The sequence below is a fragment of the Herpailurus yagouaroundi genome, unplaced genomic scaffold, assembly GCF_014898765.1.
Source record: "Herpailurus yagouaroundi ecotype Mexico unplaced genomic scaffold, PumYag 557, whole genome shotgun sequence".
Classification (NCBI taxonomy): domain Eukaryota; kingdom Metazoa; phylum Chordata; class Mammalia; order Carnivora; family Felidae; genus Herpailurus; species Herpailurus yagouaroundi.
Genome location: NW_024412774.1, coordinates 2,196,665 through 2,210,459, shown reverse-complemented (window position 1 = coordinate 2,210,459; position 13,795 = coordinate 2,196,665). Strand labels below are relative to the sequence as shown.

Here is a 13,795-nt window from a genome sequence, read left to right as displayed (position 1 = left end):
CACAAAGGGGCCGCGGCGCGCGGGCGGGCAGCGGGGCCCGCCGTGGGGGCCGCCGGGAAATGGAGTCCAGGCCGCGCGCGGCGCTGGGCATCCTGGGACGGCTGGCAGATGGCTCCTGCTCCCGCCCCTGGGCGTCTGCGCCCCTCTCCCGAAACTCCGGGCTTTCCGACCCAGAGCCAGGACCCGCCCAGCCCGGTCTGGCGGACCGAGTCCCGCCCCGGCCTGGACGCGCCGGCTCCGAGTGCGCAGGCGCACCGTCCTCGGTCCCCGTAGGGGCCCAAGCCGGGCGGGGTTGAGGTGCGCACGCGCAGTGCACGGGCCCGCGGGCCCGATTCCCTGGTTGGGCTTGCAAGGTGAGCGGTTCGCGGGACGGAAGCGGAGCTGGTTGACTGGGTGTGCGGGCCGGAGCGCTGGGGAGAGGTCAGCAGGTCCGGGCGGGTGGGTCGGAGCCCGGGTGCCGGGTGTCCTTACTTCCGTTCCTTTTATGTCTTCTCTCTCCTCCTCGTCTCATTGGGCTCTTATTGAGCGTCCCCTGTGTGCCCGGCAGTGTTGCAGGCGCTGGGGACACACCTGAACCCGCGCAAGAGAATCCCCACCCTCACGTGGCTGACCTTCTAATACGGGAGAAACTCACTAAATACACACACACACACACACACACACACACACACACACACACACACGCAAACCAACCACACCCACACACACACACACTGGGGCGCCTGGGTGGCTCAGTCGGTTGGGTGTCCGACTTTGGCGCCCCGCGTCTGGCTCTGTGCTGACAGCTCAGAGCCTGCAGCCTGCTTCAAATTCTGTCTCGGGCTCTCTCTGCCCCTCCCTCACTTGTGCTCTGTCTGTCTCTAAAATAAGTAAACATTAAAAAAAATTTGTTTTAGGGGCGCCTGGGTGGCGCAGTCGGTTAAGCGTCCGACTTCAGCCAGGTCACGATCTCGCGGTCTGTGAGTTCGAGCCCCGGGTCAGGCTCTGGGCTGATGGCTCAGAGCCTGGAGCCTGTTTCCGATTCTGTGCCTCCCTTTCTCTCTGCCCCTCCCCCGTTCGTGCTCTGTCTCTCTCTGTCCCAAAAATAAATAAACGTTGAAAAAAAAATTTTTTTTTAATTGTTTTAATATACTGGGAAGTGACAGTTTTCTTATAAAGAGAAACAGCAGTTTGGGGCGCCTGGCTGGCTCAGTCAGAAGAGCATGTGGCTTTTGATCTTGGGGTGGTGAGTTCAAGCCCCTCCTTCGCTGTAGAGATTACTTAAAAAATAAATAAACTTTTAAAAAAGAAAAGAAAAAAAGTTTATAGATCATTCAGTTCTATCTACCCACTTATTCCTATACTTCAGCCTATGTCTTTGAATGTATTTCATTAACTCCTATTCGAGTCTCAACCCTTCCGAAATTAGGCCTCCAGCGCTTCCATGCAACTCTCTCACCAAAGTCACCGATGACAAAAAGCATATGAGCTGGGAAGTTTTCTACTGAGGAAGCTTTTTTTTTTTTTTTAATTTTTTTAAATGTTTATTTATTTTTGAGACAGAGACAGAGCATGAACGGGGGAGGGTCAGAGAGAGAGGGAGACACAGAATCCGAAACAGGCTCCAGGCTCTGAGCTGTCAGCACAGAGCCCCACGCGGGGCTCGAACGCACGGACCGAGATCGTGACCTGAGCCGAAGTCGGACGCTTAACCGACGAGCCACCCAGGCGCCCCGGAAGTTTTTTAAATGCAAATTCCCAAAGATATTAATTGAATCGCTTATAGTAATAAAATGTTGAATGTAAACAATATGGCTACGTGTAGAAGTATGATTCAATAATGGTACATCTATCGTTTTGAAAACTACAACTTAATAAAAATTGTGTGATGGTGAAGCAATACGTGAAAGTACTTTTGGTTTGTTTTTTTTTTTTTGTTTTTTTTTTTTTTTGAGGAGGAACTAAGCTGTTACAATTGCACCAAGGCGTCAATACTGGAAAACTGTTCCTGTTTAAAAAGTAAAAGGAACACAATCCACAAAAATTGTAGTTGTTTTTGTGTTTATCTTCTCCTTTGCTTTTGCAGACCATATAGACAAACCTCTGGTAAGTTAAGACACATCAATTAACTTCCAGGTTTTTACAGCCTTTCCCACATTTCACAAATATATAAAGAGATTAGGTATTCATAGCCTGAAATTTTGTGGTAACATTTTTTGTTTCAGCCATTATTTCCTAAGCTGCTTCTGTTGGCAGAACCCTCTACAAAAGCTTGGCAGTAGTCACTAAATGAATCAAATTTATGTTCATTTGCATAATAAATACAGTTATCAATTTCGAATAAGTAATCAGCAAATAGATGTCTGCCCAGCAACTAAGTTTAATGTAATAATCTAATTACATAATCTTGAGAAGTAGAAATAAAGTATATATTCCTCAGAGACAGAGGACTCATTTATTTTGCCTTCAATTGTCACAATGAAGATGCAATACATTTATTGTTTTAGGGCTTAGTTTTGGAGCAAATTTAAGGCTATTTAATTTTTTTTTTTTTAATATGAGGTCAAAATTCTCCCTCTTTTTTTTTTTTTTTCTTTTTCTTTTTTGGTCATGACTGTCTAATGGCCTGCACTATTTTGTTGAAAAGGCTATTCCTCCATTAAATTGCTTTTGTACCTATGTCAAAAATCAGTTCAGATATCTGACAGGGACTTGTATCCAGAATATATAAAGAACACTTACAACTGATTAACACGAATACAAATACAAAAATGGACAAAAGGGGCGCCTGGATGACTCAGTCATGCGACCCACTCTGGATTTCGGCTCATGTCATTGTCTCACGGTTCATGACTTCAAGCCCCGCATCAGCCTCCATGCTGACAGTGCAGAGCCTGCTTGGGATTCTCTCTCTGTCTCTGCCCCTCCCCTATGTATGTACACTGTCTCTCAAAATAATACATAAATAAAAATGGACAAAGGATTTGGATAGACATTTCTCCAAAGAAGATATACAAATGCTGCATAAACACATGAAAAGGCACTCAACATTCGTAGTCCTTGGGGAAATGCAATTCAAAACCACAGTGGTATACCACTTCACACCCACTAGGATGGCTAAAATCAAAGATAACAAGTGTTGGCAAGGAAGTGGAGAAATTTATCCCTCATACATTGCTGGTGGGAGTTTACAATGATGCAGCTGCTTTGGAAAACATTCTAGAAATTCCTCAAATAGTTAAACACAGAGTTACCATATGATCCCAGAAATTGCAGTCCTAGGTATATACCTAAGAAAAATGAAAATATATGTGCAAAGTTAGTACACAAATGTTCATAGCAACATTATTCATAGTAGCCAAAGAGTGGAAACAACCCAAGTGCCCATATTATTCAGTCATAAAAAGTGATAAAAGTAATGAAGTGCCAACATATGCTACGTGGATGAACCTTGAAAACATCATACTATGTTAAAGAAGCCAGTAACAAAGGGGCACATATTGTATGTGACTGTTTCTGTGAAATAGCCGTAATAAGCAAATTTGTAGAGATAGGAAGCATATTAATGTTGCTTAGGGCTGATGGGAGGGGATAAAGAATGAACACTAATTTTCTCTTTGTGGCAACAAAAATACTTTCAAGTTAGATTGTGGTGAGTTATACAATCCGTGAATATACTAAAAGACATTAAATTGTACATTTTGAATAGGTGAATGCATGGTGTGTGAATTATATCTCAATACAACTGTTAAAAATTAGTTCCGCATATTTATGTGAGTTTATTTCTGGATTCTCTTTCGTTCCACTGACCTGTGTGTATATCCCTTTGTCTATGCTAGATGATCTTGATTACATGTCCATTTTTACACTGTCTTGTACCAATAGAGTAAGCATTGATATTGGGGAGTTTCTCCCATTTTATTCTTTGTCAAAATTATTTCAGCTATTTTAGAGCCTATGCTTTTCCATGTAAATTTTAGAAAGAGCTTATCTATGTCTACAAAAGACCTCACTTTTATTTCCTTCTACTTGGCTTGGGTTTATTTTTACTCTTCTAGTTTCTTGATGTAGGAACTCAGAATAGTGACTTGAGACCTTTTATTTATTTGTTTGTTTGTTTTGAGAGAGAGAATGCACGAGTGAGGGGTCAGAGAGACAGAGAGAGAGAGAGAGAGAGAGAGAATCCCATGAGGGGCAGAGAGAGAGAGAGAGAGAGAGAGAGAGAGAGAGAGAGAGAGAGGCAGGGCTCACCTGGGTTTGTGTTTTATCCTAAGCGGGACCTGAGCTCACCCGAAGCAGGGTTCAAGCTCACCTGATGTGGGACTCAGACTTACCAACCATGAGATCATGACCTAAGCTGGAGTCAGATGCTTAATGACTAAGCCACCCTGGTGCCCAAGACCTTTTCTTATTTTTTTTTTTAATTTTTTACATTTATTTATTTTTTGAGAGACAGAGAGAGAGCACAAGTTGGGCAGGGACAGAGAGAGAAGGAGACACAGAACAGAAGCAGGCTCCAGGCTCCGAGCTGTCAGCACAGAGCCCGACGCGGGGCTCGAACTCACAAACCGTGAGATCATGACCTGAGCCGAAGTCGGACGCTTAACCGACTGAGCCACCCAGGCGCCCCAACCTTTTCTTATTTCTAATGTAAGCATTTAGTGCTATAAAGTTCCCTCTTGATACTGCCTTGACTGCACCAAACATATTTTGTTAGGTTATTGTAAAGACAACTTATATTCTTCCTCCTGTGTTTCTCCTTTACTGCTCAAACAGAACATCTCAGTATGCTTCTGACAGCAGATTATGTGAGGGACCTTTCTTCCCCCACATCAAGCAATTCTGCAACACCAGATGGGTGTCTTACAATTTAACTCCATTCTGACACCATCTACCTAAAGATAGTATCAGATCCCAGATTCAAGGCTCAGTCCCCTAAGACTACCCCTCCCCCGCCATGCCAATCACAAGCCCCGGTTGTTACTCCTGCTTCTGACCAATGAGCTATAAATTAGAGGTTCCCATGACCCCCTCTGCAAATCTGCTTAATCTGCTAGAACGGCTGACAAAAGTCAGGAGAAGTTTACTTCCCACTCCCTTTTATTATAAAAAGATACGACGAAGGATACAGATAAACGTCCAGATGAAGGGATGCTAAGGGCACAGTATACAGAAAAGGCCCTCTTACTGGTTCATAGACAGACATCTCACTGTGCCCTCACATGGTAGAAGAGACAAGGAAACTTTCTGGGGCCTCTGTTATAAGGGCACTAATCCCACTCATGAGGGCTCCACCTTCATGACTTTATCATCTCCCAAAGGTCCCTCCTAATACAATCACACTGGGGATTATCTTTTAACACATGAATTTTAAGGGACATAAACATTCAATCTATACTACTGAGCAAATAAATTCTGTTCACCAGGAGAGAAAAACTATATGGAAAATAGACTCAGTGGGCTTTGGTATCTGATTAGGTGGGGAGAAGTCAAGGATAACACTTACATTTCTAGTATGAAAAAGTCGTGCTTCCAGGTGGTTTAGCTGCACAACTTCATCATAAGTCTGGTTAAAAATACACACAGTTCAGGGCACCTGGGTGGCTCAGTCGGTTAAACATCTGACTCTTGGTTTTGGCTCAGGTCATGATCTCATGGTTCATGAGATCAAGCTCCAAGTTGGGCTTGAGCTGACAGTGTGGAGCCTTCTTGAGATTCTCTCTTTCCTCTCTCTGCCCCTCCCCTCTCAAAATAAATAAAGATTAAAAAAAATACACAGTTCTCTGAAATAAGGTCACACAATCCTAGAGTGAATAGACTTAGACACAAAGATAACAACAAAACCTATGAAGACAGTAGCCAAAGATGAATAGAGATCTAGGTAAAATAATTGAAAATTTGAAAAAAACTAAAACTAAAATAGAATCTAAATAATTAGAGGGTTCAAGTATATATTATCTATAAAACTTTCTTTACAAATATGTATTTGAAATATTAAAATACCAAAGTACTGAAAATATATTTGAGTTTTCTTCTGGTTAGTAGGCAATCTTAAAACCAGAAAAACAGTATAGAGAAATGTCAGTAGTAACAGCAGAACACAGGGTTAATCCTGGACAATTGCCATTAATGAAAAATAAAAACAACAAACACACTCACAGTTTTGTTTCCTTCATTATATAGTTTGTATGTCAGAGTTACAGGTGGTGCCTAAAGTCATGGTCATGCAAGGAGTAAGAAGCTAAGATAGGGTTAGAATCCACATTGTTGTTCTTTGCCTACAAGAGGCTTGGCCATATGGGACAGGGCCTCCTCATAGTTGATCCCATTCATGTGATAACTGGTGGTCCCTTTGTGAAGAGAAGGAATGTGGCAAAGGCATCAATCTACCTGGGTTTAGAGGAGAGGGGAGCTGGAGTTTTTCAGCATGTGCTTTGGTTCAAGAGACTTTACAGGGAGAGTGACAATCTCTCGGGAAGTGGTTGGCATGGCATCTGTGGATTTGATAGAATGGGGAGGCATCAAGACGTTCATGTAGGGGCACCTGTGTGGCTCAGTCAATTGAACATCTGACTCTTGATTTCAACTCAGGTCATGATCCCAGGGTTGTGGGATTGAGCGCTACATTGGGCTCCATGCTGGGTGTGGAGCCTGCTTGAGATTATCTCTCTCTCTCTCTCTCTCTCTCCCCCTCTTCCCAGCTCTCTCTGAAAAAAAATTATATATATATATATATATATATATATATATATATATATATATATATATATATATATGTAGAGAGACAGACAGACAGACATTCATGTGCTCTTAAGATGAAAAAATTGTGGTATCAAACCTCCAAGATGGTCCTCAAAGATCCTTGCCTCCTAGAATTCACGCCAGTGTGTAGTCTCCATCCACACTGACTCAGTCTGGTCTATGCGACCAACAGAGTATGGCGGCATGTGACTTCTGTGACAGCCTGTAAGAGGCTTGGCCATAAAAGACATTGTAGCTTCTGGATCACTTATTCTAGGGGAAACCAGCCACCATGTCACAAAGACAATCAGCCAGGGGCACCTGGGTGGCTCAGTTGCTTGAGTGTCTGACTCTTGGTTTTGGCTCAGGACATGATCCCAGGGTCATGAGATCGAGCCCTGCGTCAGGCTCCATGTTGAGTATACAGCTTGCTTAAGACACACTCTCTCTCTCTCCCTCTGCCCCCTCCCCTGCTTGGGCTCTCTCTCTCTTTCTCTCTCTCAAACAAACAAACTAAATAGCAAACAATCAGCCATATGGAGAGGCCTACATGGAATGGAACGGGGCCTATTGTCAAAAGCCAGCGCCAATTCGCCAGCCATGTGAATGGAGCACCTGGAAGCAGAGATTCTGGCCCCATTTAAGCCTTCAAATGACATCTTGCTTACACGCAGCTAAACTGCTCCTGAAACCCTGACTCACAGACACTGTGAGAGATGGTAAGTGCTGACTATTGTTTAAGCCATTAAGTTCTAAGGTAATATGTTACGCAGCAGTAGGTATCTAATGCAAACATCAAAGAAATTAAAATTATGAGACCACATCAAAGAATAAAAAATAGATCCAAATGACCCAACACATCAGAGTACTATTAAAATTAAACAAAGAGATATGAAAGAGAACTACTATGTATAGGGAAAAAAAATAGTCATTCTTTTATTTTAAAAAATTTTTTGTAAATGTTTATTTTTGAGATGGGGGGGTGGGTAGGGCAGAGAAAGAGAGTAAGACACAGAATCTGAAGCAGGCTCCAGGCTCCGAGCTGTCAGCACAGAGCTGGATGTGGGGCTTGAACCCACGAACAGTGAGATCATGACCTGAGCCAAAGTCGGACGCTTAACCAACTGAACCACCCAGGCGCCCCAGTCATTCTTTTAAAATAACCGTGTAATATTTACAATCAATCATTTATAGATGAGGGAAACTTTAATAAATCTTCAAAGTACAAGTATTACAGATAGCATTGATTCATCACACTCTATGGTATAACAAATTACAGGATATTTTTTAATATCCTCATAGAGTTCTACGGAAAAATAAAGATGAACATTCATAATTTAGGGTAGGAAAACAATTTTTGAGCAAAAAAAAAAAAGGTAGAGAGGATCAATGAAAAACATTGATTTGCCTCAGTACATCACAATATAAATTAGCTACACGATAAAAATATTTCCTAACTTAAGATTCTAGCCCAGACTCTGCCCCTAAAATGATCCTCCACGTTACCACTTGTATGTCTAACAAACACGTCAAACTATCGCATTCGAAACCAAACACCCAAGCACATCACCCCCAAAGATGTGCTGCTCCTCTCTGTGCGTGTTTTCCTCTCTCGGTTGGTGATGTTTGTTCTTCCAGTTACTTGTCTCAGGATTCCCTGGAGTTATCCTTCACTACTCCCAGTCTCTTGCTACTCCACCCAGTAAATCTGTGAATCCCGCTAGCTCCACCTTTAACATATATACAGAATCCAATCCCTTCTCCCATGCCCCTCTGGTATCATTCTATTCCTAGATCAGTCCTGACGTGCACATCCAGTGGGAGAGGTAGATGGTGGGCCTGGAGCCACAGTCACTTATAGGAAATGTAGTCCTGATCCTACAAGTCGGGACAAGTAGAGAAGGTGGACCCCTTTGTCTGCCTGAGATCTAAGTCCAGTCAGCCCGCACTAGCTGGCCATTCTACCCGCCCGTACTTGGGGACCCGGGACTCCTTGCCTTCAGCACGTTAGGGCTTTGTGGCCCAGCTCAAATGTGTTCCCAGGCAGGTCATGTCTCTGCCTAATGCTCACAGCCACAGGAGGTCCAGCCAACCCACCCACTCTACAGGCCTGTCCAAAGGTCCTGATGTTAATTCTATTCTCTGTGGTCATTTCTTGGGTATGTCTGGAATGGCCCAGTGACCTTCTTCTCTGCAAACCCTCACACCCTATCTCTTCCAGATCCCAGCCCAGACTCTCTGTGTTTGCTTCTGTTTCCGTGAGGGATTGTGACCTCTGCGGTATCATGAAGCAAATGTCTGTCTCCGACTATGCATTCTCCAAGGTTTCACCGTATTGGCTCATCCGCAATTCAGAGGGCGGAGGTAGCATGGCCTCGCCCACAGGTACGTAGGTCTTGTTTGGTGGAAATACCAACTCCACTCCTCTTCCACACTTTGCCCCCACGAATTCCAGTCACTTCATTTCCCCAAAACTGTTGTTTGTGTCAACTTAGCAAATCGGTGCTCTGCCTTGGTTCCTCCTCTCTGCTCTGCGGTGTGTAGTGTGTCTTCCAAGGGAAAGCCACTGCGATGATAGAATCTCGCTTATTTCCCTTCTCTCAGGGTTCAAAGTCTTGTACTACTTGCTGTCCAACATCTGAAAAGACTTGTTTCCTACACATTATCTAGCTTCTTGTTTAGAATGCAATGGCAGGTGTAGCGCAATTACACTATCATAGTTCAAAGCAGACAATCCTCCCTGCTTTTTGAGCATTTCCCTATGTTTTTTGGCACAAGAAGATATCCTATACTCATTGTGTACGTTCCCTGCCCCAGTCCTGAGATCAGATACTTCTCCAGGAAGCTTTGGTTTCTTTTTTTTAGAGAATGATATTTAGAAACCAAGGTCTGGGCATTAGGTTTATGCTCATTGCTACAGGGCATCATTGCTTCCAGGCCCATTCACCAAATAGAAAATACACAAACACATTTTTTTTTCCCCAGAAAAAATAGTAAGACTTTAATGAAGAAGTTTAAGCTTTTTTATTTTAGAAGTTTTTGAGTTACAGAAAAACTGCAGATAGTTCAAAGTTCCCAAATGCCCTGTACCTACTGTTAACACTTTAGTATGATGCTTTTGTTAGTTATCGAGCCAACATTGATATATTATTATTAACTAATGTCCATACTTTACTCATACATAGTTTTCTTGGTTTAAAAAAATACTTGAGGGGCGCCTGGGTGGCTCAGTCATTAAGCGTCCGACTTCTGCTCAGGTCATGATCTCACAGTCCATGAGTTCGAGCCCCACGTTGGGCTCTGTGCTGACCGCTCAGAGCCCGGAGCCTGTTTCCGATTCTGTGTCTCCCTCTCTCTCTGCCCCTCCCCTGTTCATGCTCTGTCTCTCTCTGTCTCAAAAATAAATAAACGTATAAAAAAATACTTGAGAGAGAGACAGAGACAGAGACAGAGAGACATTTGTGCGCGCATGCCTGTGGGGGAGGGGCTGAGAGCGAGGGAGAGAGAGAATCCCAAGTAGGCACCCGGATGTCAGCGCAGAGCCTCACTCGAGGCTTCATCTCATGAACCGTGAGATCACAACCTGAGCCAAAATCTAGAGTCAGACACTCAACGCACTGAATCGCCCACGTGCCCCATACACCCACATTTTCCATCATGAGTTTATACCAGTTGAACATCACAGTTTCTTTCTCACCTTCCATCATCTTCTAGATCTCTCTTGTCCCACAGTAAAACACTGGCTCCCATCAATACATTTATTCATTCATTTAATTCTATGGTACATATAAAATAGTTTCCAAATCACTACACCTATGTTATGACAAAAACAAATCTTCTAAATTGAGTTCAAAGTTGCTTGCAGTTTTTTGTCTTTATATATTATCTGATATATATATATCCAAGGTTGTAAACATTCTCTGCCTGTCATTTGTCTTTAACCTTTGCTTACAGTGTATTTTGCCACACAAAAGTGCTTTAGTTTTACGTTCTCAAAGGTAGCAGTCTTAAGTCTGGATTTTTGTATCATTGCTAGAAAGTCTTTTCACATATCCAGGCTGCAATGGAATTCAACTCTGTACGTTTCTGGTACTTGTATCAATTTAGACCTCTGAGCAATTTGTTCGAGTTTATTCTCTTGCATGATTTGAAGTATGAACCCAATTTTACTTTTTTCTAAATGACTATCCAGTTATTCCCCAAGGTTATTTATTAAAAAGTCCATTTTTGGGGCGCGTGGGTGGCTCAGTCGGTTGAGCGTCTGACTTCAGCTCAGGTCATGATCTCACGGTTTGTGAGTTCAAGCCCTATGTTGGGCTCTGTGCTGATAGCGCGGAGCCTGGAGCCTGCTTCGGATTCTGTTTCCCTTTCTCTCTCTCTCTCCCTCAAAAATAAAAATAAACATTAAAAAAATAAATTATGGGGGCGCCTGGGTGGCGCAGTCGGTTGAGCGTCCGACTTCAGCCAGGTTACGATCTCGTGGTCCATGAGTTCGAGCCCCGCGTCAGGCTCTGGGCTGATGGCTCAGAGCCTGGAGCCTGTTTCCGATTCTGAGTCTCCCTCTCTCTCTGCCCCTCTCCCGTTCATGCTCTGTCTCTCTCTGTCCCAAAAATAAATAAACGTTGGAAAAAAAAACCTTTAAAAAAAATAAAAAAAATAAATAAATTATGGAAACTTTTTAGAATGTTTTACTATCTGGCAGGTTTAGCACACCTTCTCAGCTTTTCTTTTTCAGAGCATTCCTATTCCTAGGCATTCTTTTTTTTATTATTTGGACATTTTTATCAACTTATCTATTTCCAAGGGGGAAAACAGTATTGGCATTTTTATCGGGTTTAAGTTAAATTTCTAAGTTAACTTGGAGGCGCAGACATCCTTGAGATGTGCAACAATGCAGACACGGGCAAACGTCAGATGAAATGATTCAAAAGAAGACGACAGATTACATGGTGTGAGGGAAACAAGACCAGTTGGAGAGACAGGAGCTCTGGACTCCAGGCCAGCTCAAGGACAACTGTACCGCGTGGGCAGAGTAAGGCTTCCTCACTCAGGGATCAGGACTCACACCGCCTGACCAGCATCCAGGACATGGGAAGCTCGACCACACTGGACCACGCCGTTTGGGGATGCGTAAGGTCTAGGAGCTTTTCAAACTTGCACACAGAGATCCAACTGCCTGTGGTTCTGGGGGACTTGGCCTAGAGCTGTCCCCCACAAGCGGAAACTCCTTGTCATCTTGTTTAAAACATTTTTGCTGGGCATCCATCTGGCTCAGTGGGAAGAGCATGCGACGCTTGATGTTGGGGTCTGGTGCTCAAGCCTCCTGAGTTGGCTGTAGAGATTACAAATAATAAAAAACAGGGGCACCTGGGTGGCTCAGTCCGTTGAGCCTCCGACTTCGGCTCAGGTCATGATCTCATGGTTCCTGGGTTCCAGTCCCACATCGGGCTCTGTGCTGACAGCTCGGAGCCTGGAGCCTGCTATGGATTCCGTGTCTCCCTCTTTCTCCGCCCCTCCCCCGCTCACACTCTGTGTGTGCCTCTCTCTCGAAAATAAAGACGTTAAAAAATTAAAAAAATAAAACAAACTTAAAAAACGTTTTTGCTTATTCCGCACTCTCCTTCATAACCTACATTTATTTCAACATATGTAATGACGTTTAAAGTTAGTTACCGGATAAACTCGGGAGTTTTTCTCCTTCTGAAACTTCTGGTAAAGTGGCCGCTCCGCGCGGAAAACGATGATGTAAGAATGAGACACTTTGACGGTCACCCACGAGCGTGTTCCCGGAGTGGCACGGTCCCAGTCAGACCCAACGACAGGTCCGAACCACACGACACACACCGCAACGGCCACGCAAGACGCGATGGCACACACACTAAGCACCTGATGCACAAACCCGCCCGCAGCCACGCGGGAACTTGAACTCTCTCCCTCGAGGCACACCGGAGCCACGCCCACCCCGAAACATCGCGAGATCCGGCTTTGAGGCCTGGCTGTGCCTCTGCGCCCAGAAACTACGTTTCCCAGAAGAGACTGCGGCGTTGGCCCACTCGCGAGGCAGCGTCCGCGGGGCGTTGTGCGCCTGCGCTATCTTCCGGCTTCAGGCGGCGGGTCCGCCGATACCGAGGAGGAAGCGCACCCGGGTCTGCGGGGAGCGCGGCCACGGTGGCACCTGGATTCGAAGAGGAGGCAGGTGAGGGGCTCTGGAGCTTGCCAGGCTCTCCGGGGTCCGTGCGGGAGCGGGCGCCACGGCCGGGCGGCTCTCGGGCCTGGGAAGAACCGGAACGTCTCGCCCCCGCGTCGGTCTGCGGCTTTCCGGGATCTGGACTACATTTCCCATCGGCCTCCGCGGCGCACCCCCCCCCCCCCCCGCTAGCGCCCCCTTTCCGCGTCCCGGCTCATAGCCCCCATCTGTGGACCACTTAGGTGGGGGTGAAAGGGACCTGACTTCCTGGAAATGCTGGTGGATGTTTTACAGTCATGCTGTACTCGTGCCCCCCCCTTTTTTTTTTAATTTGGGATGGAGTCTTGTTTGATAAGATTCTCAAAGAATTGCAAAACTTCAAAAGATTTAACACCACTAGTTTAGAAGTGGAGACTGAAATTTGAGAACATTTTAGATGATCTTGTAAAATAGTCCTTGTCCAACAGTGGGGAAACGGTTGGGTAAATCATGGGCCACTCTTGTAATAAAATATTACAAAGCTATTACAGATAATGCTAAAACAGTGGTCATAATAAAAAAAAAAAACTCCTATGACATGTTACCAATTGTTTCATGTACACATTACTTAGAATTAAATATTTGTAACATGCAAGGCATTGTTCTAAGTTCCTTTCGACAATAGTACTCGTTTAATGATGAACTCACGAAGTGGTTAAATGACATGATTCTTAATACTTGGATGTTTTTATTCCAGTTGTTTTTGTAAGCCCATGTGCCAGTAGGAGGGTGGGTTTGACCTCTTTTCCGGAATGTTCTCATGTTGTATAAAGAGACTGCTTGTGAATGTCTTTCCTTGTAAGTTAATGTTGCCCCCCCATCAGTTTTGATAGTTATTTGGTGTTCCAT

The 13,795-nt window shown here is 44.4% G+C and overlaps 1 protein-coding gene and 1 long non-coding RNA gene across 3 annotated transcripts in view; both read left to right on the top strand.

Annotated features, from left to right (window-relative positions):
- The first annotated feature begins 46 nt into the window (after window positions 1–46).
- On the top strand, window positions 47–9,286 carry LOC121023493 (uncharacterized). Of its 2 annotated transcripts, XR_005787427.1 has the most exons (3): window positions 47–353; window positions 7,253–7,439; window positions 8,942–9,286. It is a non-coding gene; the product is annotated as an uncharacterized LOC121023493 (long non-coding RNA). The 2 variants fall into 2 exon arrangements; XR_005787426.1 differs by lacking the exon at window positions 47–353 and having other exon boundaries at window positions 7,143–7,439.
- Window positions 9,287–12,372: 3,086 nt separating this feature from the next.
- LOC121023374 (zinc finger protein 28 homolog) overlaps window positions 12,373–13,795 on the top strand; it is a 30,379-nt gene continuing 28,956 nt past the window's right edge. The window contains exons 1-2 of the mRNA XM_040465190.1: window positions 12,373–12,465; window positions 12,661–12,916. Of these exons, the coding sequence (XP_040321124.1) occupies window positions 12,373–12,465; window positions 12,661–12,916 (349 nt within the window). The remainder of the gene's footprint in view (window positions 12,466–12,660; window positions 12,917–13,795) is intronic.